This window comes from Tubulanus polymorphus, chromosome 1 (assembly GCF_964204645.1).
Source record: "Tubulanus polymorphus chromosome 1, tnTubPoly1.2, whole genome shotgun sequence".
Taxonomy (NCBI): Eukaryota; Metazoa; Nemertea; class Palaeonemertea; order Tubulaniformes; family Tubulanidae; genus Tubulanus; species Tubulanus polymorphus.
In genome coordinates, this window is record NC_134025.1 from 28,265,183 (window position 1) to 28,290,026 (window position 24,844).

Sequence of the window (24,844 nt, forward strand, 5' to 3'; positions counted from 1 at the left end):
CCGAGTTTGAACACTCTGCTAATGATAGCCCACCTGCGTCGACCCGAATGTTAAATGATGCGCATGAAATATCAAAAGTCATAGTAAAAAATATGTTTCTTCGCCGTAAGTCATTTGCTCATTATCCCATGATGAATGTTGTATGTGTGGCTACTAGCCAGCAGGGGTGGCTATATTACCCTTCAGTCTGAGCATTATTACATCAATTCATTAATCAATCAAATCTTATTCATCACTTATCAATCGCTTGACAATTTGCTGTGAGGAAAAAAGCGAATCTGTCTTTGAAAATCCGTTGAATATATTATCAATCATCATTTGGCACCGACTGTCCCCGGGTGCGGCAATGCCTAATTTGTTTTGAGGATGCTAAGTCAAAAATCAAATACAAATTGCTCGCTGAAAATTCTGCTCTTTCTGATAATGATGGTAATGATATTCTAGCTTCGGTGCTGTATTTTGTAGGGCATCAATGAGCCGTAAGTAATGATCACATGTCTTCACCGTGCACCAAATGTGATATGCTTCTACGAAGTACAGAGGACGGGATGGCATTTTCAGATTTTGTTGAAAAACTATATAGGTTTAGCTACTAGGCACGTTTATCACTAGATGTATGGGCGTGGTTATCGAATTACCTGTTTTTTGTTTACATAACCTAGTCCATCATAACCGACCGATCAAAGAATAAAATAACCGAAGCAAGAATACCGGTAATATATGGTCGATAAAACCATCAGATTAATTTGCACTAACGATAAAACCTCGATTATCAAATTCCTCGCTGTCGCTCCATCAGTTGCCGCCGCTTTTATTTTTCTCTTGGGTTAAATCAACCCAAACCGTCGTAAACTTTCTACTGAATGGCTAGAGAAAGACCTACAGATTTATTATGATTGAAAAGCTTAACGACGATCCCCTATTCTACTGAAAGCACAAAGGTCACATTTGGTGCCTGCGCATCAAATGGTGTCATAAAATCATTATGTTGTAAAGGTTCGATAAATTGAGTTTTTTAGAAGTTTTTCCAAACACAAATCATTCTATAAATGCAGGATATATTATTATACGTCTTTTCGTTAGTTTTAGTTTTCGGTAATTTCTAAACGAGTTATTGGTAACGCGCAATATAAAGTTGTTTACTCGTTCGAAGCGCGATCTAACAGCAGGGCAGCATGGGTAGAGTTTTAATTAATTATGTCCCGTAAATGAAGGTAATCAATATACATTATGGTTCGGAATACGATCGATCATACAGCCATTTTTAAGATGCTGGAAAGTGAGTTTTTCGTAATGAATAGATGAAAGTTGTGTATAGCAAAGTTTCTAATCTGAAGAGTGGCAATTTTAGTTAAAACAATTACATGAAGTGCGTATCTGAATGAAACCAGAAGTCTTTTTAGCTACTTTTTATTCAAGAAGATAGGTTTTTCTGGTCAACTAACATCACATCATGTTCGAATCGTGCCGGTTCAACTTGTGCAGAAGGCCAAAGGTTTCCACGCATTCATTCATAAAAAAACATCCTCATTGCCATACTTTGAAGGAAATGGAAGATCTTATTTGAAATTTTTGATTCGCCAATATCCCTTTAGCCCCCGAACGTAACTAGACACCGTTGGCCTACATCTAAAACATCCAGTTTCATGCATTATTTATCACGTCTTCAGTAGAAATCCCTTCGGAATCGCCGAGTTCTATCTATTTCATCGTATCCGACAGAGTTTCGGATGTTGACTCACTTTCAGTTCATGGATGAAACTACGATGATTGCAGCTACAGAAATAAACACCTCCGATATGCACCCAGTTCTCTTTAGGAAAGACGAGAACCGAGTCCAATGTTAACGCTTAAACGTTTATCTTCACAAAACTTTACGATACTTTATTATTTATAGCGGCATTTTCTCAAGATTGCCAAATGGCTATTCAACAGAATGATTACATTCTAAACAGCCTGTCAACATTTTATAAAACACCGATGCCGTTGGCAATGTAAAAATGTGAAGATGATCTCAGGAATGTTTGAGACGGGTTTGCCCGGGTACGATGCAATCTGTTTCTCGCCGTCACTTCGAGTAAGACGGCACTCTAAACTGTGGATAATCGACAACTGTCAATAAAAATCAAATTGTTGTTTAGTTTGCGAGAAACCGTCAATTATTGCTCGTCAAGTTAAACAATTTTGTTGCGTGGTGAAAATCATCGAATTGGACGTCAATCAACGCGATGTGTTTACATCGGTTGTCGTTAGTTGAAAATTACATCTCTAAGAATATCGACACAGTTTCTCCGCTCGGTCATTTACCGGTAAAACAATCGCATCAACATCGGTTTACGCAGTTACACTCTCATTGCTCATTCACAAACGTCACAGTGTATAGCTGAACAAAATACGATCCTCTCAGTGACTTTTTGCGTTGACAATATCTTCCCGATAAAAACCAACATTCCGAATTTCTTTTTTCGCGTAATCTGATTGTTTTGGGGGATTTGGGAAACATTATTGACGTGGTCACCTATTTATCAGTAGAAAGTAATTTTCTGTAGTGATAAGACCGTAAGACCGTACAAGGCCACGTGTGTCAACTGTGCTTTCAATTGAAGCCGTTCCTCTTGATAGTTGATGCATGACGGGGGGCCCTCCCTAAGGAGATTAACACGATATTCCGAACGAAGACACATCGCAATCATCTAGAGCGTTATTCAACGATTAATATCCTACTGATAATTGAAGTAAATTGAGACGGCTAATCAACTCATAAGTGTTGCTGACAATTTGGATTAAATTATATTTTACTGTAGTTTCGAATACTTGATTTCAAGTGACAGGAAATATCTTTACGAAACTCACCGTTCTCTATTTCTATTGTGGCAGGAATAATCTATAACTCATATACACAGTTAAATGATTCCAGCTTGGAAAAACTAAGACAAAATATTGTGATGATAAACAAACTTTCGTCCGATCAGGCTTAATCTAAGTTTTATATAAGTGACACTATTGGAGCTTGGCTCTCATTGTAAATGCTTCAAGTAACATATGACACCTACATCGATGACATATCGTTTAAAAGGAGTTTTCACGACTACCATCAACGTATCCATGTGCTATTGCTGATTGCCAGACCGACCCTTAGTTAATTCCTGTTTGGTATACGAAAGACTCACTTCCGACGTCGCCACAAGTTCGTTTATACTAATGATAAGGTGGAGCTAGGGCAATTACTTACTGTCTGACATCGCATAGATTGATTGAATTATTCCGGCTTGTGCTTGTCGATATAAGACGACAAACTAGATAGAAAAGAACATAGTGAATGAATGTGGTACGTTGACCAATGATAAAAAACCCGCACGTCAACCAAGTCAATCTTTAATTTGCGCAGGATCCAAGATCTCCACGTGTGACATAAACTGATCAGAATCCTACATTCATTTAGGATGGACTGGTTTTTTCATGCCGATGACCAGCGATTGTTTCTACTTCCAACCTAGGCTATCAATGAGAATATTTTGCCGCTGAGGCGCAATATGATTTTGAATGTGAACCTATCGTTTCTAGGTAGTTATTTCAACCACACACGTGGTGCTAAGCGTCGCTTCATACGTTTTCATTCAGCTAATGTAAAGTAATTATAAAAACATTATGCATGTATACATTGAGTGTGTAATCATATTGAGGAGTTAGCCTTAACATGGAGTAAGTTCGCCAGGGACGTGGACACCCTAATACGTGATATGAGTAAACAGCCTATTGCCGTTTTTTACAATTCAGTTATTTGGATGTATAGCTTTTACTGGCACTATACACGCCGTTGCATCTCCCGAGAGATAAAGCTTGAAATCGTGTTTTCGACGTATGTCAATGTCTCTCGGGTGTTTTTTCTCAAAGTGCAGAATTTTGGTGACAACCGTGTCACGATAATCAATGGATGTTTATGATTAGATTTGCCGACTGGAAACCGAATGAAAACGGAGCCAGTCGACTTCGAATTCCACAGGGGACAACATAATGAAACTTGGCCCGTGTACCTGGCATATCAGCCGATATGAAATATCGAGAATATTAAATTTGAGAGGACTGTTGTTTGTACATAGCCTTTGAGACGTCTGTGATCAACAATGATAGTTTGTATAGCGACAACTGAATAAACCGATTTAAAAAGACTATCCGAAGAAATTAATTTTGAAGCAACCCTTTGAGCCAGTTAAGTTATGCTATATAAGCCGTGATGTAATCATTGATGCCGTTTAGCGTAAAGAAGGGAAAATAAAAAGTAATTTTCAACAGAATGTAAAAGCCAATCCATGTTCGATAAAGGACAAATCCGCGTAATCGTCTCGGCGACTGTGGCATGAAAGTCCGTCAAATTATAGATTCCTTTGAATAATGTGCGCTCATTGAAAGATCGACGAGTAAAAAATCATTTTAATCTATTCAAACCGAGAGCCGATAGCTCTTATCACATGGAAGAAATGACACAAACGTTATCAAGAATTAAACTATCTGAAATAGTGCTGAATTTCCCCTATTCATCAACCATAGGTCTTCATTATCGTAGATACGGGTGGAAAACGACCGACTATTTGTCATATTACACTGGCTTTAGAGACTGCTAGTTTCAACGAGAAGGAATTTTTAGTCAGAATATCTAGCGATAGATAACAATTTGATTTGTTTAAGGGAAAGTAATCCGTGTGGTCATAAATATCATTCTCGGATGTTTCCGGGTGGCTTCGGCAGAGCTCGGGATTATAAACATCATATATGAAGATTAATTTGTTGAATGGTTTTGAGTTCGCCCACACATTCGAGAATGTGCTAAAAATACTGCGCGCTGTAACACGTTTATCGTGTATTTATAGAGCAATCGTTAACGGTATAAGAAAAAATGATTTGTCAAATTTGTAATGTTAGAGAAGTGAAGCGTCTTGAAGTAGTTAGTCTGTACTTTCTGGGCGTCTAATGCACAGTTTTATACTGAGTCCACCGAATTCCTAGAAGAGATCAACGTAAACTTCCATTCCCATTGCTAAATAAGGTACTAAACTATAAACGCGCGTATGAGCACCCTATGCGGGGAGGGATGACACCAAATAAGGCAGTTCCGGCCACACAACAATTACCTAGAGGAAGTCAGCTTTTAAGCTTTGAAGGTTACGTGCAAGCTCCCTGCAAACAAAAGCATCTACATTGCGCCAGAGTAGATCTAACATGAAAAAAGATCACCTAATGATTTTCTAGTGAACCGATAAGTATCAGCAATCGTGGATTAGCAGAAGAATCGGAAAGAATTTCGATGACCTTGAATTCTCAGTGATGTAGTAAAACGTGTTAATTCTCTGATATCCGCGAGGTATCATCAATCACTAAACATTGATCTATCGGGTCCGCGAACGACATGTTCATCGATAAATCTATTTCAGACGAATGGCCCTAACTCGGGTGTCTCAAATATTGCTCGAAACAAAAGCATCAGAGCTCCGAAGATACTGAAGTAGAATTTAAAGGTCAATACTAATTATTGCATTGAGAATCGAAAATAAAGCGATTCTAAAATGCGTTTGCCGTAAAATCGGGATAGGTCAAAACGGATTCGTCCCAGTGCGAGAGTACTTTCCAAAAACGGATTTCTCGTTTTATAAATTCATTTATTTCAAATCTGATAGCTATGTTATTTATTCGATTTCAGATTCGATGACACTCGAAAAAACAGCGAACTGGACTTGTCCTTCAGGCGAAACACAATGCGGCAATACGACTGAGTGTATTGCGAAAGATAGAATATGCGATGGGTTACCAGATTGCGCGAACGAATATGACGAATATTGTGAAACGTGCAGTGAGTAGAAATTCGACGTATCTTTATGAGAATCTCTCTTGTAACTTGTTTTCACATTTCACGATAAAAGCGAGGGATAAAGTAACATTGTCAATCGAATGTAAGACGAGTCAAATCGAGTTCAAATAACAAATGCATTTGGCCGTGTTTCACACTGCATAAACCGCCTAGATTATTTAGGAAGCAAAAGATTTATAGGTTTTTTAATGTTCTGCACAAAAGAAATAACTTACATCATTTCAATATTCAGTTCTTACTGAACTGATAGTAAATCTATCCATTATAGTAACAAAGTGCATTAGGTCCATCAACCACAGGAAATCTACTACACTCCGTCTTTATACTATCATAACTGTTAAGGACTACATAAAATGGATGGCAATTTGCTTTCGAGAAAAAAAGTTACTTGGGCCATAAAAAGCAAAATCAATTTTCTGAAAGTTGACGTTCTTTTCTGAGATACTTTTGAAATAATCAGTGAAGATACTATCCATTAAAAAAGTTCGTCAATTGAATCATCTCAATAGGTTATATTAATCATTAATGAAGGTTTATTTTTCGTCTGGAATGAAATGACATGGTATGATTCGCTCGGATCACTATTCGTGTACTGATGAGACTATTGTACGTCTAATCAGCTCGATTTTTAGACGCGTATGAGACGAAGTAATTTAGTTTGCTAAGTCGTAAAAAATTTCGAATTCAATGCTCGGATATGACGTCAACAGCAGAATCTCGGTGAATAGTTACTGCTGTAAGTTGATGAAAGACACGAAAAGGCATATACATCTCGCCAATAGTCGATATCAATCCCGACGTATTTTGTATTATTTCATCTTCATTCAGTCACAGCTCTGCAATGATCGTTTTTCTAAAAAAAAACGAAAGCTTCACGGATCACGAACGAAATTGAATGTTTGTATTTAATTACGAAATGCTGAAAAGCAGAAATGATGCCGCAATGCGAGCTTCTTGTATTAGATAACATCTCTCAATAGCTTCTCGTCCTACGTCATAGGTGGCTTTTGGTTTGAATGGATAGATGAATAGATGGATAGATGCATAGATGGATGGATAGATGGATAGATGGATAGATGGATGGATAAATGCATAGATGCATAGATGGATTGATGGATAGATAGATGGATGGATAGATGGATAGATGAATAGATGAATAGATGGATAGATGGATAGATGCATAGATGCATAGATGGATAGATGCATAGATGGATGGATAGATGCATAGATGGACGGATGGATAGATAGATGGATGGATAGATGGATAGATGGATAGATGGATAGATGGATAGATGAATAGATGAATAGATGGATAGATGGATAGATGGATAGATATATAGATAGATAGATAGATAGATAGATAGATAGATAGTCTGTTCTAGACAAATGCACGAGATTCGCTGTAACTCAATCTTAAATGTATTTTTTCAATGTGCTGTAACGGAGCTTTAATAAAAACAGTTCAGTTGGTTCCTCGTCTGGGAAATGTTGCTTTAATCCTATTTGGTATTCGACGCACTGTCTCAGTCGAGCAACGTCCACAAATAAACTAAACGCTACTCGAACAGACTACGGGGACATCCGCGCTTGTTTTTACTTCACACAGTGGTCGGATATCTAAGGTTGTGCAAACCACGATAAACGGTTCTAAAATGAATATATCCGACGATTAAAAAAAAACAGAGAACCATGGAATCTTTTATTTTTCTAGTTGTAAAGACTTTGTACGATAATTCTATACTAATCTACCGTTTTGAAGACGGCGTTACATTTCGTCTGGGGCTATATTTAACAGATAATCATTTCTCTACACATTTAGCTTTAATCATGTCTGAATTGCCTCCGGGTGTGTGAAAGAAATAGAATACAGAAACCTCTGAATCGATTTCATAAAGATATAATGTTCACTTACATTTGATTCTGATGTTTAAAGACCCTTTATCGGTCGAAATCATCATATAGTATATTTTCAACTTCGTTTTGCTATATAGGTTGTCTTTTGTTATTTCTCATAAGTTTAATGGTGTAACCAATCAAAACCAGCAACAAATAGCAAATCTGTTGATTCGTCATGTGCACACGTACACCTGCGTACAAATTGACTTTTTCGAAATACACGGTATAAGATCAGATGTTATTTCAGAATCGAAATAAATGGGTGGGAAGTTCATGCAGATGGATGTCAACTTCATATCCTCCATTAATCAAACCCTGAACTTTTCAGTAACATTTTTATTGGCGGATCCTTTTTTGAAGTTTCACAAAGTTTATCTGAATTATTGAGATAAACTTTTCAGTAAGTGAAATTATTAATTTCAGAGTTTGTGTACAAAGGAATCGGCTGTCCTAAAGATTTCCTTCCGTCATATTTATCCAATAATATATCATTATCGGAAATCCTGAGAAATCATGACGAAAATTCGACTGAAGAATTTGCCTGCTGTAAGTACATATATATATATACACACAAGCTGCCCTATGAATTTTAAATATATTTTTTTGTCAATGACCGTGATCGAGATATCGTCAATAAATTTACATGGAATAAAAAATTGAATTTCCAAAAGAAACTTTCCCAACGTGGTTCATTCTTGCATTCTTACATTCCTACTCTATGGATAAAAGGTAGTATTCTATTTTTAAGAATAGGGGCAGCTGATCAGCTCTTATGCCCTCGCGTAAGTCCGAAATCATATCCAGAATCCATTAATAGTTCTTCCGAGAAATTGTAGCCTCTTTTCGATAAATGCGTGATGGCGAATCATTCAACGCAAATAGACAAACATTCCAAGATATTCGACGACAAGAAAGTTTCTACTAGTGTAGCGTATTGGATGACACGTTGAATGTATCCCCGAGGGGCTCTAACTGGATATTCTTTTGGGAAAAAACAAATTGGGAATAATGTTTGCTAATTTTACCGAGTTAAAATATAAAACGGCTGCAATAAATTCACGGCATCGTTTTCAATTAGAATAAGGATGCGATGAATGTCGTTTTCAATTTGTTTAATTCATGCTGCGTGATGTACAACCACTCTTAGACACCGACGCGCATTTGTTTCTACTGTTTTGCCGATGATTTCTACATCACTACACTGTGATAATGAGTTACACACACTTCCTTACCGACAACAGCTCTCAAACCCGCGCAACTAATATTTCTGTACTTGAACCTTATCGTTGTGTTTATTTCTTGGGAAATTTGAAAAAAAAATAGCTTACGAAGAATATCCGAAGATTTGCAGATGTACCAGGCGAAAACTCGATTGTTCGAAACTACTTTTGACGTCACTTCCGGAACGCATACCGCCAAATATAACTGGCCTGTGAGTATGAATGAAATAACAAACATTTCTAAGACACCTGAAAACGATAAAACTTTTAAAAGGATCGATATTTTCTTTAGTCGATCAAATAGCTTCATGGTGTCCCTGAAAAATTGTAATCATGTAATCGTAGATAGAACATACGGATCTGAATGAAGCAAACAAACCATACAATGTTAGTGCTCATTTTATTAACTGACAAAATGGCCATTTGCAGACAAATGATGCAGTCACAACTGTAACCATATTGCTTCAAACGGCTCTCAATGGTTCAATTATTCCGAGCTAAACTAGAATTTACCGTATTCCCTCGCATTAAAACATTCATTGCGTATTCTGGGGAGAAGGTGGTCGGAAATTTCGTGGCGCTCGTAAAAGCTAATCTTAGTTTTGATATCCCTGAACAATTATAGCTCTTGATTTCCACGGTGCCTACTTAACGCTATATATAGATATCGGTCGAATCGGGCGACCAATGTAATCGTCGTTTCGTCTGGCGAGAGCTCATCGGAAGTTTTTAATAACGATAATTGACCAACAAATTCTCCTTAAGCTTCGAGTGTTCTACTTCGTTAACTAGCAATGTATTTTCAAGATATTTTTTTTGTTTGTTTTCCTGTATTTCACGGTGTAGTGTTTTGAAAGAAAATCGTCTTTCGGTCCTGGGTGATTGCTCCTTCTGCGGATACAATCAACTAACTCTTCTGTAAGTCACCATAGCAAAATGTGTTTTGATGTTTATGACTTGAAAAAATAACGAAACTATTAGTATTTCATTCTGTGCCGTTCTTTTTCACAGACATCTTGGTAGAAATGGTATAACGGACGTCCATCAAGGAATGTTCGACGGTTTATATCAGTTACAGAAATTGTAAGTAAATTTATGAGTTCGTCTGAATTTATCGGTTCATTAATTTCGCAAGGTGACAAATTTCTGCTGTATTTTCGACCGTCGCCGAAATGGATGCGTTTTTAATTATTTGATCAATTACAGAACTCAGAGATATCGATATTAAGGTAACTTCGCAAAGGTAAAGAGGTGATAAACGAGATATGTAGATATTCTTCGGCTAAATTGAAATGGTTTTAAAAATTTTGATTCTTTAATTCCGATGAAATCGTGGTTATTTCATCGAAAATCATCGAATGTTCTTAACCGTCTGAAAATCCTATCGGTTGATAACGCCGATTCCATCATGATAATTGGATCGCTGTTGCGAGACGCACACCCGGATTATCGTCCGGTCAAATTTCTGAGAATAACAATCTACTATCATATTGTCAAATACAGTCAAGCAAACATATTGCCAACTGTGCCGTTAATCTTATAAGACAAATTCTTCTCGTATTCTTATGATTGTGATGACATGCGAATACCGGCACTTTTGTTAAAAGAATTCCCATATCACTCGACCTCTTATTCAATATGTCAATAAGTTATTGATGTTTCTTTATATCGAGACAGAGCTCAATAACGGGCTAAATACGATAAAAACAACTTCCTGAAAGGTCAGATTTACAGCGCAAATCGCGCTCGATCTCGCGAGAGATATCATTTCGTTTAATTCAATTTAATCACCATGCAAGACTCGTCCCAATACTCGAGGGATTGGTTTTATCGGTCTCGGGATTCGACTTTTCAGATCAAAACAGATAGTTACTGCTTTTCGTTGAAATCTGGTCCCGAGAAGATTTTTGTTCGTTTTGTCAGCAGCTTACACCTTATGAATTAGATTCGAAGAATGTCAAAGATCGTCAGTCGTTTATTGTAGATATTTGGATGAAAATCGGATAAGTTTATTGGGAAGAAATTTCATCGATCTACACAGTCTCCAGTGGTTGTAAGTATTTCTGTCGCAGACAGCAGTATTTTTCCTCTGTTCCTCGAGATTGTCTGCGCTTATCAGATATCAGATATCTGAAATCATCGAGACCAATTTTCCGTCGAGCGTTTTTTACGAGGTAGTGCCGCTCATGACCATAGGAACTGACGTCAACAAATGTCAAATTTTTTCTCCAATTTCCCGATAGTGAAATATCTTCCCATAGAATTGTAAGAAAACGGATAAGATAGAGTTAAGAAAATATCTAAAAGGCTTTCGATTTTTTCTCAATGTTTCAAAGTGCACAGCCTAACATTAAAAATATCAGAAGTTTTAGCTGAAAAATCTCTTTCAAAGAGAATGATACAATCGTGCCTCGATTGAATACCACGTGCAGGCAGTATTTCTGGCTAGTATTACTCGCGAGACGTGACTGACTAGCGGGGATTTAACCAATGAGCAATTCTGTAAGAGATAATGAAAAACCAGTGATAGTAAATCCCCAAAAAGACCACCATCGGTTGCTTGAGATTGTTTCCATTCATTGGCTGTTCCATTTTGATGTTGGCGTTCACCATTTTTCTTATCAGAAAAAAATCGATAGCTAATCTTCAATAACTAGTAGTTTCAGTGGAAGATATATAACCAGACCCTATTATTCTTGTTCGACGAGTTAATTTCATTGTCAAAATTGCTTCTTTATAATTTTCTAGGTTCCTTAGCAACAATACCATCTCACATATTGATAGTGAGGCGTTCTACGGTTTGAAACATCTCAAATGGTTGTAAGTAAATCACTGTCACTTTTCATTATTGATTATGACCGTAATTAATCTAACAGTGACACCTTGGTTATATGAAAAACCACTGGCTTGAGACGCATTTGTGAAATATAACATTGACGTGTGCATCAACATTAAATTCTACAGGGGAAAATTACGTGTTTTTATCATCTATTCCAAAAAACGAAATCGATTATGCAAATTATTTGGAACAAAAGTTTAAGTTTTCTTTTCTGCGTTTATGTAAACGTAACCGAATAAGCCTCTAGATTCGTTTCGTTCAGGTAGTAATCATCAAAAGGGTTTTACGTTTCGCTTGTAGAGATTCTGGATTTAGTGACGCTAGGAACTGTCAACATTGACAGATCAGTACTGTTTCGATTGTTCAAATACTGCTAATTCTCTGATCGAATTTGGATATCCGAACTCCCAAAACGATTGAAGCCCTATTCCTAGCGTCAACATCGCGTATTTATAGTTCTTTCGTCAGTTCGATGAAAATGAAATCTTCCTGCAGCAAATGTGTTGAATTCGTGTAAATAGCCATTAAGCTGCATGTATCGCGACACGTCGTGTCCAACTTAATGCGTTCTTTAAAAATTCCAGAACGTTACATCACAACTTAATAACAGAACTTCCTGAAGACGTTTTCTGGCATTTGAAAAATCTTTTGCATTTGTAAGTACCTTACTGTACACCTATCCGGGTGAATTACTATTTTCTAAGTCGGAAATAACGCTGAAAGGGTTTTTTTTCCCAAAACAAATGCTATAAATTGATTTGCCGTAATCTATAGGCAATACCCCTTTCAAACTGATTGAATCAGAGATAATTTTGACGAGGATTTTAGTGGTGAATATGATGAGATACGGTGAGCAGTTGAATGAATAACTTCGGCATCGGTTCAATTTGATTTACGCTTCATTCGTCTAGACAGACGACGAAATCAGAAACTAATAAAGTCCGCTATTCTGAATTTCAATTCTAAAATTCTATACCCCATATTGATTTGACAATCTTATAACGTAGATGGGTTTCGCGTGCATTCGTGGATGGAATGTTTTTATTAACCTTTAGTATGTTCTTATTTCCAGAAAAATCTCATTCAACAAAATCCGTGCGTTGCCTCATAGGATTTTCCATCATAATAAAAATCTACAATCGTTGTAAGTTTTTTTTCTAATACCGCGATGTTATTCGAAATAACCATCGATATTTTGTCTTTGATGTTATCCGTTGAAAATGTACCGTTAATTAAATCTTCAATGGAGCCAGCCACCCAGCCACCGATGGTGACGTCGGTACATGAACCATCGAGCTTTCGTGATTTATTTCGTTCTGTGTGGAATTTCGTAAATCTACCGATATAGTATCAATTTATCAAAGCATTCTCCACACATGTCTAAAGCATCACTCCTCCCGAGCTCAGATCCGGCGCCCATTCGTTCGAGAACCACGAAACCCAGCGAGACCAAGTCGCTACACTGAATCGCTACAGATCTCTCGGTGACAACATCTATTAACCTCGTGTCGGGATCGAATACGTGAGATTCAAATGTCACAGACCTATTCTGATATGACGCACTCGACTCCACGAAAAAGAATTGATAATATTAAGTATGTTTTCAAATAATTCCGTATGAAGACCGAGTTTTTAGTGCATTCGATCATCAAAATTCCGATGACATGGGAACCGCCACCATTTTTCAGTACAACCCGAGTGGAACTTGACTACCAAATACACAATGGCAGGGTTAATCAAATAGAATATGTTGTTGATTTATTGGGTTGTATGGGAAAAGAAAATTGATTATATAGATTGGCAGATAGGCTATGTGGTCCCTGGTGGTTATAACACGACAATTATGACAGTGATTGATATTGACTTGAATATTATGAATTATATACATGTCCCGATATAATTTTATATTGTCTCAAACTAAACGTCATTGTACATTAACCTTACAACCTTTATATAAGCATCCATTATCTCCATGCCGTGTAGTAGTAAAAAGTGATCCTCTGTGGGTTCGGATGATTGTGTCTGTTAGCTGAAACCAGGTGTCACTGGGAATAGTGGTGTTCGTGCGCGATTACTCATACATCGTTTTAAGTTGCAGAATCCACGGTATTCACCGGGGAAAGAAAATTGTCTTCTATTCTAACAGACGCAAAGATCCAAAACCGACAGTAGAAAACTATAATAACACTTTCTAAACGTGGTTCGTAGTAACTAGCTGTAGTGGTTTCGGCCGTGATAGCACGATTTCACGATCGTCTTTCTATTAACAGATTATCTAAAAACGTTTCCTACCAGTGGCTTAACATAATTCTGTTAACAGTTTCTTTTGTCCGTCTCGTTCTGCTTCGTCTCCTTCCCGATGATGGCCTTGTGCAAAAAAAACTGCAACGTATCGGGAAATGAATCCGATAGATCCAGCTCTTCGAATCACATCGTTAAATATTGTCTATTCATGGTTGGAACATTTTTGGACGTCAGTTAGTCAGTTAGTTTGTCTTAACAAAGTCTATGTTTTCTTCTATTGGTTGTGGTTAGGTCTATTCTATTTGATGAGCAAATACAGATAATGTATTTAATCAAAGAATGGTAGACTTCATTTCCCATATGTACTGTGAATATTGATCAATGTGTATTTTTGGTAAAATGTCTAACGAAAGTTAATGTTTGGACAATTGGAAGTTGTGAGATGGATTTCTCTAGGATATTGAATGATTTAATCAAATTTGAGTCTGGGTTAAATGACATTATCATGATGATTGTTGAATTTAATCGTGGAACTTAGTTCGGTATTCAATGAACGATTTGGAAATAAAACAGCTCGGTGTTCTGACAAAGATCCAAAAACTACATTCTGTGGGGGGAAATGAAATGCTTTATCGAAATGTAATTTATACATTTCAGAGATCTGGGAAATAATGAAATCAAGACGATATCCGAAGATCTGTTCCAGTTTAACACTAAACTGGCCACGCTGTAAGTTACGTACGGCGTGAAGAGAATGGTTTGAGGCGTACGTCTCAACGATATGTTGGAAGAATTATGAATTGATAGATAATGAAAAGAGCATATAGATTACGCTGTCTTTTATAACGAGATATATCGTCGTCAATAATGGCTGTAATGGCCATAATTTAGACTACAAAATACTTGTCGCTGCAATGTTACCGTAGGATTGTGTCCGGTAGTTACCAGTAACAGTGAAAACTAAGTTGACAGTTATGTTCGCGAAAATTGATACAACGTTGATATATTCGGTTCCGTGTTGTCAGCGACCAAAATTGATAATATCTCAAACGGATAAATAGAAGCGTGTATAGATTCGCTATTCAGATGTCATTCACGCAGATCATGTTATAACACATGACACCATTAGCGAAATATAATTCTTCACTCAAGAAAAACCCATAGTTATCCATCAAATGCTAAGTTTAGTGTTCAAATGATATACAACATTCGGTGTAGAATCTAATTCTGAAAAATATCTTTTTTTGGATTTGCAAACGCGCTATTTGACTGAAGAAATCATTTTTCCTTAATCGTCTCTTATCATTTATACGTGAATTTGTGCCAAAAGATGATCATGCTATATATGGCTCCTCGATGGATGAAATTTCAGAGTCATCGTACATCCTTTCATTTTTTAGGGAAATGAGACATATATACTTGGATAATATAAGCACTAGTATATTTGCGCATATGACGGCATTAGAATTAGCGTAAGTATGAATTTTCGAAATGTGTTAACTCCGTGAAACTAAGAGAGAACTAATTCATTGACAGCAGAATACAAAAGTACGGAGTACTCTGTCACTATTCTGTGCCGCGGAGTCGTTTGTTTGACGAACAACAGAGTGCTACATCCGCAGACGAACAAGTGAAAAAACACTTCGGAAAGCAGTCGATAATTGTAAAATGAACCACAACGATTAATCAGTCGCATGTCGACTTAAATTGTGATCGATTTTACAAACAAAAAGTCGTTTATCACGAGAAACTTTTCCAACTAGTAATATAAGACTGTCATTAATTTTGGTCACTTATTTGATCTGACGTGTCGACACTTGCTTTAAGTGCCCTTGTATTACAGCCATCCCCAAGTGAAACAACAGTTAAGTAGTTTGCGCCTCATGTTCTTGTCTTATTGTATATTGGTCCATTGTTTGTTCGCTACCAGTACCTAATTGTTTTACATCGGATTCTAAACCTATTTGACGAAGTCTTTCATCTTTGGAATATCAAGGTCACTTTCTAAGAACTTAACCTATAATGTTTCCTTCCTAGTTATAACATTTAGACGATTCTTTAATAAATTGTCTACCCAATGGTAGAATCTTGAAGTGTCTGCAATAAATAGTCTTTGAATGTTGTATTGATAAAGATTGTTACCGAAAATGCGCAGCGCAAATAATCCCAAATATATTCATTGATCTCACGAAGACAAATTTAAAGAAGGTACAAATTGTGAAGCAGTCCCATAAAGTACATACGTAAAAGTAGGTTGGAATATCTACAATAAATCCTCGTTCTGGAGACAGATTATTTCATAAATTTCACCATGACCCTAGAAACTTCGTCTCCAGAGGAAACAATCATCAAACTGTAATTCGATTTTCGAAATAGTGAGACATTTGAGAAAAGTTTGACAACCATAAAATCAACCACGCACGCGTGATCAAATAACTTTTGATCAAATAATGAATACTTTTAGCGTTACGTTCTACATCTATTCATATCATAAATAAGAAGACACGTTAGCAATAATGCTTGCTTTAATGTCTTTACAAATTTTATCTCTTTCGCGATAAACTTGAGATTATTAGATTTATTGCCACCCGAACGTGTCACCTTAATTGACCATGCGCTTAGTTAGTTTTATTTACCCGGCAAGACTCGAAAAGACATTACGCCTCGATCGATGTATTCCCGGTAATAAATCGTTGATCGTCGCACGAATTTAGTCGAAAAAACTCAGTTGAAACCGTCGACATGTTGTTTCTTATGCACATTAGAGAAAATAAACGGCAAGCTGGGGTGATGAACCGAGCATGAATCTTTCATATCAAACGCCGCTTTTAATAAGAAGATGCCTTTCTTTATTAAGCCGTATATCAAATTCTGGAAACCGATTCAACAGAATAAGATGCATCGATTCAAAATAAGTTTATCAAACTCGTTCGTTCGTCTATTTGAAATGTAGAGCATTCTTAGTTTATTATGTTATCATAGTATGATTTATTCTGTACTTTATCATTGCTAGTACTTATATCATTTTCAGGTACTTTGCTGAGTTTGGTTACTGTAGTTACGCTCCGCAAGTTCGTTATTGCGAGCCTAAAAACGACGGTATAAGTTCCACGCAAGATCTACTCGATTCACCGCTTCACAGAAGCTGTATCTGGATAGTGGCTATTCTGACATGTACCGGAAACATATTCGTATTCATCGGTAGAATTATCGCCAAAGATGAGAATCCAGCTCAATCACTTTACGTTAAGAACCTTTGCGGTATGTCTTTGAAATAAGCCCTTATTTTCTAACTCGTAAATCAAGTCTAAATATGATTAACCATCCTTCGTATTGCACCACGACAGAACATCAGAGGCAGATATTTATCAATGCAACCGATTTTACTGCAGAATTATGCCGATAATTCAGTTTATTCATAAAATTTTAGTTCAGCTAGCTCTTTTCTTCGCTTATTCATCTACAGCGGTGGAAGTGCCTAAAGTATCTAATGTATTGTAATCCCGGCTACAAATAGCCATTAATTGATGGTTTCAGCTTTAGTTATCTATAAGCATTTGTATTTGTATGGTTTGTTACTTCGCACGGCTTATAAACGGCCAAAACCAATTCATAGCCGTTTTATTAAGAGAATCTAATAAAAACCCTGTGTATTGGTGTCCAACTGCGTGAGGTATTTACAGAATGTTGGGCACATTGTAGAGAGAGAGACAGAGAGAAAAAGAAAGGTAGCCCGATCTTTCCAAAACAGCTTCAAAAGTCAGACGAAGAGGTTCTATACGGCATACATTCGGAACGAACCGACCTAATACTAAATGGCTTGACGTGTGGAGGCTTTTTCTGCTGTCTTCAAACTTAATATTCAAATGATTAAAGGCATCTCGAAGTATCACGAAGGCTTTGTCTACACGCAATTTTTCTTCGCTACAATCAATGTTCCGTGATGAGGACTTTGTCGCACTGCTGATAAAGCTAGGAAAAAACCGAAATAGCGCGTGGAACTCAGTAAACACGTTAGGGATGTTTTTTGCATCATGCGCGCGAGTGACTAGACAATATGCAGATATTAGATTGCCGATATTGTTATTACATTGCCTGACCGAAAATCTGAAATTTTAGCATTCCTTGGGCAAGAACAGCAGTGTTCATTTGATTGATTTCGTGTCGCAAATGATGCACTGACCCGAACTGTCTTAGAGCTTGGAGTAACTCTTAGCTTATAGCTACACGCAAGGGGCGTAACGTTACAATTAACTGACCTCTAATTCACTTTTCATCGCAATCTATCGATTCATTAGAATTGATCGGGATATGAATGATAGTTTTATGGTTTGGTCGCTAGTGATCGCAATGCAATCGTCTTTTGCCGTATTGTACATTACGTGTGGCGCAGAGCTATCTGAAACGAATGAATGAACTTACTCCACTCACCGAATCGACTATAAACTCCCAGTGAGATGATTAGCGGGTCAATAGAAATTTACATCTTATCCCTTTCTATCACTGATCATACATGTCTAAAGCACATTCCGATAACATATTCTACATTTGGGACCTATATATGTCAGAATCAGATCGGTTTCAGTACTATTTGGCAGCGGTAAATCATTATTTATAATACCATACAGCAATCAACTCTCGTCTATCGGCTTTCGCGAGAGGATGACTATAAAATCCAGTTTGAAGGAGATGAATTGATGATATATCATACAGTGCTGATGATATATAAATGTACAATTTACCAATTAATGAAAACTTCAAAATACACATAATTTTGACATGTGTATCGATGTCATTGTAAATCTGATAGATTTAATAAAAATAAATCGATGAAACTAAACGTATTTTATCTAAATAATGATGATTACGAAATGTGATTTATTCGAACTCATTGCGTTTTGTGACATATTAGATTCAAAAAGCTTATTCTATTTTCACACATGAGTATCATAAGTCTAATATAATGATAACTAATACGCTTATAACAGGCTCTAATTATCCTATAATTGATATGGGTAGTGAATTAAACCATCGATCATGTATAGACTAGAGACAAGGGAACAGTTCGAGATGCACGATATTTGTCAGTGTCACCGAGAATCTACTAAAAATACCAGTACAAAAACTAACGAAATGTCTCGCCTATTAGGAGATCTTTTAGCACCGAGGAAGATTATTCCGTCATACTTCCTCTTCCAATTAGTATTAATTGTAATCTATTTTTATCTGGAGACAATTAAGCGCATAGTGGCAGTGATCGATCAGGACCGGATGTGTTCCCCTCCCAAAAAGTCGAACTACGTATATACGTACTCAGTAGTTGTAGATACAAAACAAAATACGTAAAGCTTTTGAGACAACGCAAACGTTGAGAAAGAATTTAGTGCTGAGATTTTGCTTTTTTCGTTTTTCAGCGTCCGATTTGTTGATAGGAGTGTATTTGATATTAATTGGCGCGCATGATGTCAAATTCCGTAGTGAATACAACCGCCATGCCCGAAAATGGTTAACCAGTTGGACTTGCGAAGTAACCGGGTTTTTGGCCACATTTCCTTATCAGGTATCATTACTTATACTAACTTGTATGGCCGTTGAGCGCTACCTTAGAATAACTTTTCCGTATTCGACTATCGGGGAATGTCGACATCGTTATCTCGTACTGACTTTACTATGGATCATCGGAATAACGTTCGCTTCAATTCCGTTTATATCTAAAGACTTATTCGGTAATTTCTACGGTAGAAATGGCATGTGTTTACCATTAACGAATCATGGACAATCGCAGTATGGCTGGTGGTATTCGTCTTTTTTGTTTTTTGGTATAAATGTCGGAGGCATGGTTGTGTTGATATGGTGTTATATAGGTATGTTTATAAGTATAAAGAGGACCAGGGAAGGAGCTCGTGCAGATCAAACTGGAGAGCTAGCTGTTGCTATGAGATTTTCACTTATAGTCGTCACCAATCTGATTTGTGGTATTCCAATTGCAACTGTGAATGCTTTGGCGATCCTAGGAACTAACATACCAGGTAATTATATTACCAAAGCCTAGACGCAAAAAATAAAAAAAAAATAATATCATTTTGCTCTTCTTTCGTCTAGACTTTGGCGACTGATCTTGTGGTTATGATTTACCATGCTAAAAAATCTTATGTCTTCGTGTTCAAAATACCTTTGATAGAATTAGATACAAAATTTTGCACCGAAAATCTGCGATGAGTTTGGTTTCTAGGTAATATCTGATTATCATCTGTTCATTTGCATAAATCGTGGATCAAACTGTGAAAGAGTCGCTATTGATGGATGCGTTAAGCAACCTTGATCATATTCATACAGATCCTATCACACTCCATGAGCCATTGCCAACTAGTTAAAATGTTGCAATTGTTAATACATCAATAAACTTAAATATCAGATGGAATCCATCAGTTTTCACGGCAATAATCACGACATAATACGTGAGTGGTTGACGGTGACTACTCCAGACGATGATGATATGTTAGGTTCATGGGTCGCATCATCAATATCGTTTAAAAAGGCTTAAAATGACGGCTTGCGACTTGTATTGGAGACCATCAATCATTGGGTAATCCTAGTAGAACAAGTACCAGCCGGTAAAATCATACCACGAGACTGACAACCCGGGTTCAATGTCACCTTACCTACAAAACCACGTACACACAAACATACTTATCTTCTTCAACTGGACCGCATAAAAACCGTTGACAAGATTAATCATGGAGGCTGAAAATAACCACCAGTTCCGTTCAATGGGGTTTTTTTAGAAATAAACGATGAGCGTCGATCAAAAGATCCGATGGCAGTTTAATGAATATGATTTTTATTCTTTATTTTCAGCGAACGTTTTGGCGCTAATAATAGTGTTTTTCCTTCCAATCAACTGCGCAATCAATCCAATATTATACTCGGTATCTACTGTAGCCTTTAGGAAACATCTTATGAAGATTGTTTCTAAAAAGCGACATCGAAAAAGAAAATCAAGGTAATTGCATCACAGGTTTAGTTGATTTTATTCAGTTATCGCGTGTGTCTCATCGTTTTACACGTGGTTAATTCTGTGTAGAATGAAATAGAATTTTAGTGACATCCACGCGAACATATCGACGACAGTCGCTGCTGTCAGATTTTTAAGGGCGTCACTTCTCTCTCTATCTCTTTCAATGCTAGTCTTTGAGTACCGGTAAATTTTTATGTCTTCCAGAGCAGAAAGTAGCACGAGCGTGCGTGCTACCCATCATTCCGTCCTGGTCGATCGAATTGCCGAAAGGTGTCGACAACAAGACGGATTATCCGCCAACCAGCGATTCTTAGCTTAGAAAAACACGACGAGATCCTTCCGTGGATAGTGTAACCGAGAATGATGTTCAAACGAGAATAAAACAAATAGTCTCGAAAAAGACGAAGAAAATATGAGCTCCGCGAAGAAAACAAACTAGCGTGTTTTGACAGTTCGTTGCAGGTCATTTTATGACATTTATTTGCTCGACTAGATTTTTTCAATGAATTAGTTCATGAAGATAAACACGGGTGAACACGGAAAGTTGATTCCTGACCAGGAGTCGGGAAAAGTAAAAGAACTAAATCAAATGTCAGGTGAAGAAGTTTTTGACTTGTATCGTGTGATGAAATAGTTGTCTGTGGTTTAGTTTCACGATCGGATATTTTCGAAATAAACCCAAAGCATCCGATTAAAAAAAGCTACCACCAACGATTCGGTAACTAACCGGGTTACCTGAACTTAGTACATTCCAAACGTGAATCGGTTGGCTGTAGCTTAAGTGATTTACTGGTTCACTTTTATTCAGAAATCTAAAAGAATTAATTTGTAGTCGCATTTTGGTACCTTCTATTTGTGAAATTGGCGAATAAGAAGGTAAACGTGGTATATACAAAGTTGTTCATTAAAAGGTCAATCGCTCATCAACTCTTCTAATGAACTCCGTGTTTCTATAGATACTTGTTTATATAAATTATCTCATTGTTTCTACAATAAAGTGTTGATTATCACAGAAATGTTGTTTTTGTTGCCTAAACGACCAAAAGAAACCGTACTATCGGTTCGGCAAATTATCAGGTGTGTTGATGATAAATAACCGGTCAGCCAGTAGCGTGAGGATGACGGATCGCTGTTCTCTGGTTCGAACAATAGTAATGAGCAACATGCTGCTCGCACTTCATCCAGCTATACAATCTGCTACTACACAAGCCGAAACTTTTTTACAACCTTTTCATGCAACGTCTCTAGAACCAAATAGAAAAGCTCCAAAGAAACAAATAAAAAAGAAATTTGCTTGTTTATATATAAGTATCCTACAGTATCCACAAAAAACATCACGAAAACCCCATGTGTAATGTGTACTATAGGACTATTTACCGATGAATATTTCGATTCTCAAAGTAAAAAAGATAATACATTTATAATCAACACAGTACTTGAAGGAAACAACACGGGGCTTGAAACGACACGGTGCACCAAAGAAACGACAAGGCACTTGAAAGAAACACCTGTATGACAACATTTCATTTGAAATGCGCACTAGTCAAAAAACGTGATAATCCTTGGATTTGAAAAAGCCAAAATCAGAAAATTAACCACGAACATACTATTTCTGAATATAATAAAATAGTCATGTTTCACAACACGAAACATTATTTTTTATTTTTTAATCGAATTTTCTTTACGGTAAAATTAATAATGTACACAGTACAAAGGTTCTTTTATCAACAAACAACTACCAGATATTAGAAATACATAGAGATAAATGAAATGTACGTTTAACGAATTAAATATTTCCATTTGACAAAATCTTTCACACTTTCACTGGCACAAAGTTTTCATAGTGGATTTGCGTAGTTTTCGTATAAAATATCGCGGATCATAAATGCTGCGAAGATTTTTATTTCTCTTAAAATCAATGTTCACCGAAAAAACACAAGTACAATGTCGGTCAATCATCGCTTTTATCATAGATGTCATAATCGCGTCCGAACTCTTTTCCGCCAGAGCTACTACAAAACAGAAGACCGAACAAAAATATGAGAACCGTTATTTGATAAAAGATGAATTGCACAAATAAGGAGATCTCTGAAAAAGTATTTACCTAAATTTTAAGTCTCCTTTCCGGCGCTGTAAAGAGGATTGCTGTTTTAAAGCCTGAAATAAATGATAGAATTATCAGAAACGGTCTGTTACTGTTTAGAAGCTAATTTAGATCGTTTCGTTTATCGTGCATATGAAAGTCACCTTTTTTATAGCTGTCCAATCTTCTATAATATCCATATCCTTTAATAAGTAGACAATATATGGACGTGAAACTTAAGTTAAGGTTCATATGAAATAAGTAGATGACACTTGAATCGAAAAACGTGATTATCGCATAAAAGGATATCAGAAACAGTAACCGGTTTCCTGCGTCTATCAGGATTCATTGGATCGTGTTTCTTTCTAGTTTTCTTCATATTTTGAGATTCATTCCATAAATCTGAAAATATATATATATATTTAAATATATAGATATTTCCACTCTATTCAAGACCGAGCATTTTCAAGCGGAAATTATGCATCGAAGTAGATATAGACCTGATGAAATATCGATATTGTGTCGATCTTCTTCCAGTCGTCTGATTTTATCCTCTAGATCAGTTTTAATACTGTCGTACAAAAGATTTTTCTCGCTCTACAAAAATAGAGAAACGATTAGCGGTTTTTGAAAGTGACCAGAAGTGAGCAGAAAAATTGCATGATGAAAAGAAACAAACCTCATAGTTCTGACGAGTCGCTTGATTTTCACATTCATAGTTATTTCTAATATTGACCAATTTCAGCTTTTTCAAAATACCTGAAAGCACATAAAAATCAATCAGTAATTCAACAAACTAAAACCTTCTTAAAAGAATTGATGAAAAATGAACTGAATCAATTACCTGCCACTTGTGTTCGAGTTTTCATATTATCTTGTAACATTGCCAATGGACCCAGATATTCAGGAGCTCTACCGGCCCTAACTTCTTCTAGTTTAGCTTCTATTTGAAATAATCGTTCTCTATAAAGCCTGTAAATGATTGATTAATTGATCCATTAAATTCAATAATCAATGCTTTACTTTTAATTACTATAACTTCAAATAAACACAAATTTTTTACTTAATTATCCTAGGTACCATATAAGAAAAAGACCATGTTTCTTGTATTTACTTAATCAGTTAATGGTACCTTAGGCGGAAACTGGAAAGGGAAAGTAAAAAAGGTGTCTCCCGAAAACTAAGTGTCATCAATCAGTTATTACGAAAAACTCACTGTTCTCGGAGATCAACGAACTGACGTTCAAGATCCGACATATCATCGACGCAATCATTTCGTCTGATTTCGCATTCCTCTTCGTTAAGTTCTAAAACCGAACGGCAACAAATAATTGTATAGTAAGTATTTAAACGGAAGTTGTACAGACTATGAAAGATTACGAACCAGAGCTCTCTCCTTCCGATCCTGAGCTATCCATATCATCATCGTCACTTTTTTCACTGTCTGGAGTATCCTGGTCCATATCTTCATCGTCTGACTCGTTTTTACTGTCCATTGTAGGCATTTTAAGACGAATCAATCACTTTTAAGCCACTTTACAAAACGTAAACAACAAAATGGTTGGTACCAACTCAATGCAGGACACTAAAGCCAGGTGTGGAAAACGTTAAAATGAATATGCGATACAAGCAACGAGTTAGTTCGAATCCCGATATTTCACTAATATCCACACACGTCAAT

At 36.6% G+C, this 24,844-nt stretch overlaps 2 protein-coding genes across 2 annotated transcripts in view; one reads left to right on the top strand and one right to left on the bottom strand.

Moving 5' to 3' along the window:
- Window positions 1-21,848, top strand: part of LOC141915193 (relaxin receptor 2-like) — a 29,229-nt gene extending 7,381 nt beyond the window's left edge. Inside the window, exons 2-9 of the mRNA XM_074806641.1 lie at window positions 5,696-5,840; window positions 9,991-10,062; window positions 14,720-14,791; window positions 15,463-15,534; window positions 17,094-17,323; window positions 19,477-20,091; window positions 20,921-21,065; window positions 21,285-21,848. Coding sequence (XP_074662742.1) covers window positions 5,696-5,840; window positions 9,991-10,062; window positions 14,720-14,791; window positions 15,463-15,534; window positions 17,094-17,323; window positions 19,477-20,091; window positions 20,921-21,065; window positions 21,285-21,399 — 1,466 coding nt within the window. The 3' untranslated portion in view covers window positions 21,400-21,848. The remainder of the gene's footprint in view (window positions 1-5,695; window positions 5,841-9,990; window positions 10,063-14,719; window positions 14,792-15,462; window positions 15,535-17,093; window positions 17,324-19,476; window positions 20,092-20,920; window positions 21,066-21,284) is intronic.
- A 917-nt stretch (window positions 21,849-22,765) lies between these two features.
- LOC141912758 (breast cancer metastasis-suppressor 1-like protein) lies at window positions 22,766-24,731 on the bottom strand. Its single transcript, XM_074804143.1, has 9 exons — window positions 24,548-24,731; window positions 24,380-24,470; window positions 24,008-24,135; window positions 23,843-23,922; window positions 23,664-23,760; window positions 23,473-23,565; window positions 23,328-23,392; window positions 23,185-23,237; window positions 22,766-23,092 (listed from the first exon to the last, which is right to left on the bottom strand). Exons 1-9 carry the CDS (start codon window positions 24,666-24,668, stop codon window positions 23,032-23,034), a joined length of 789 nt encoding a protein of 262 aa, XP_074660244.1. The 5' UTR covers window positions 24,669-24,731; the 3' UTR covers window positions 22,766-23,031.
- Between the last annotated feature and the right edge of the window lie 113 nt (window positions 24,732-24,844).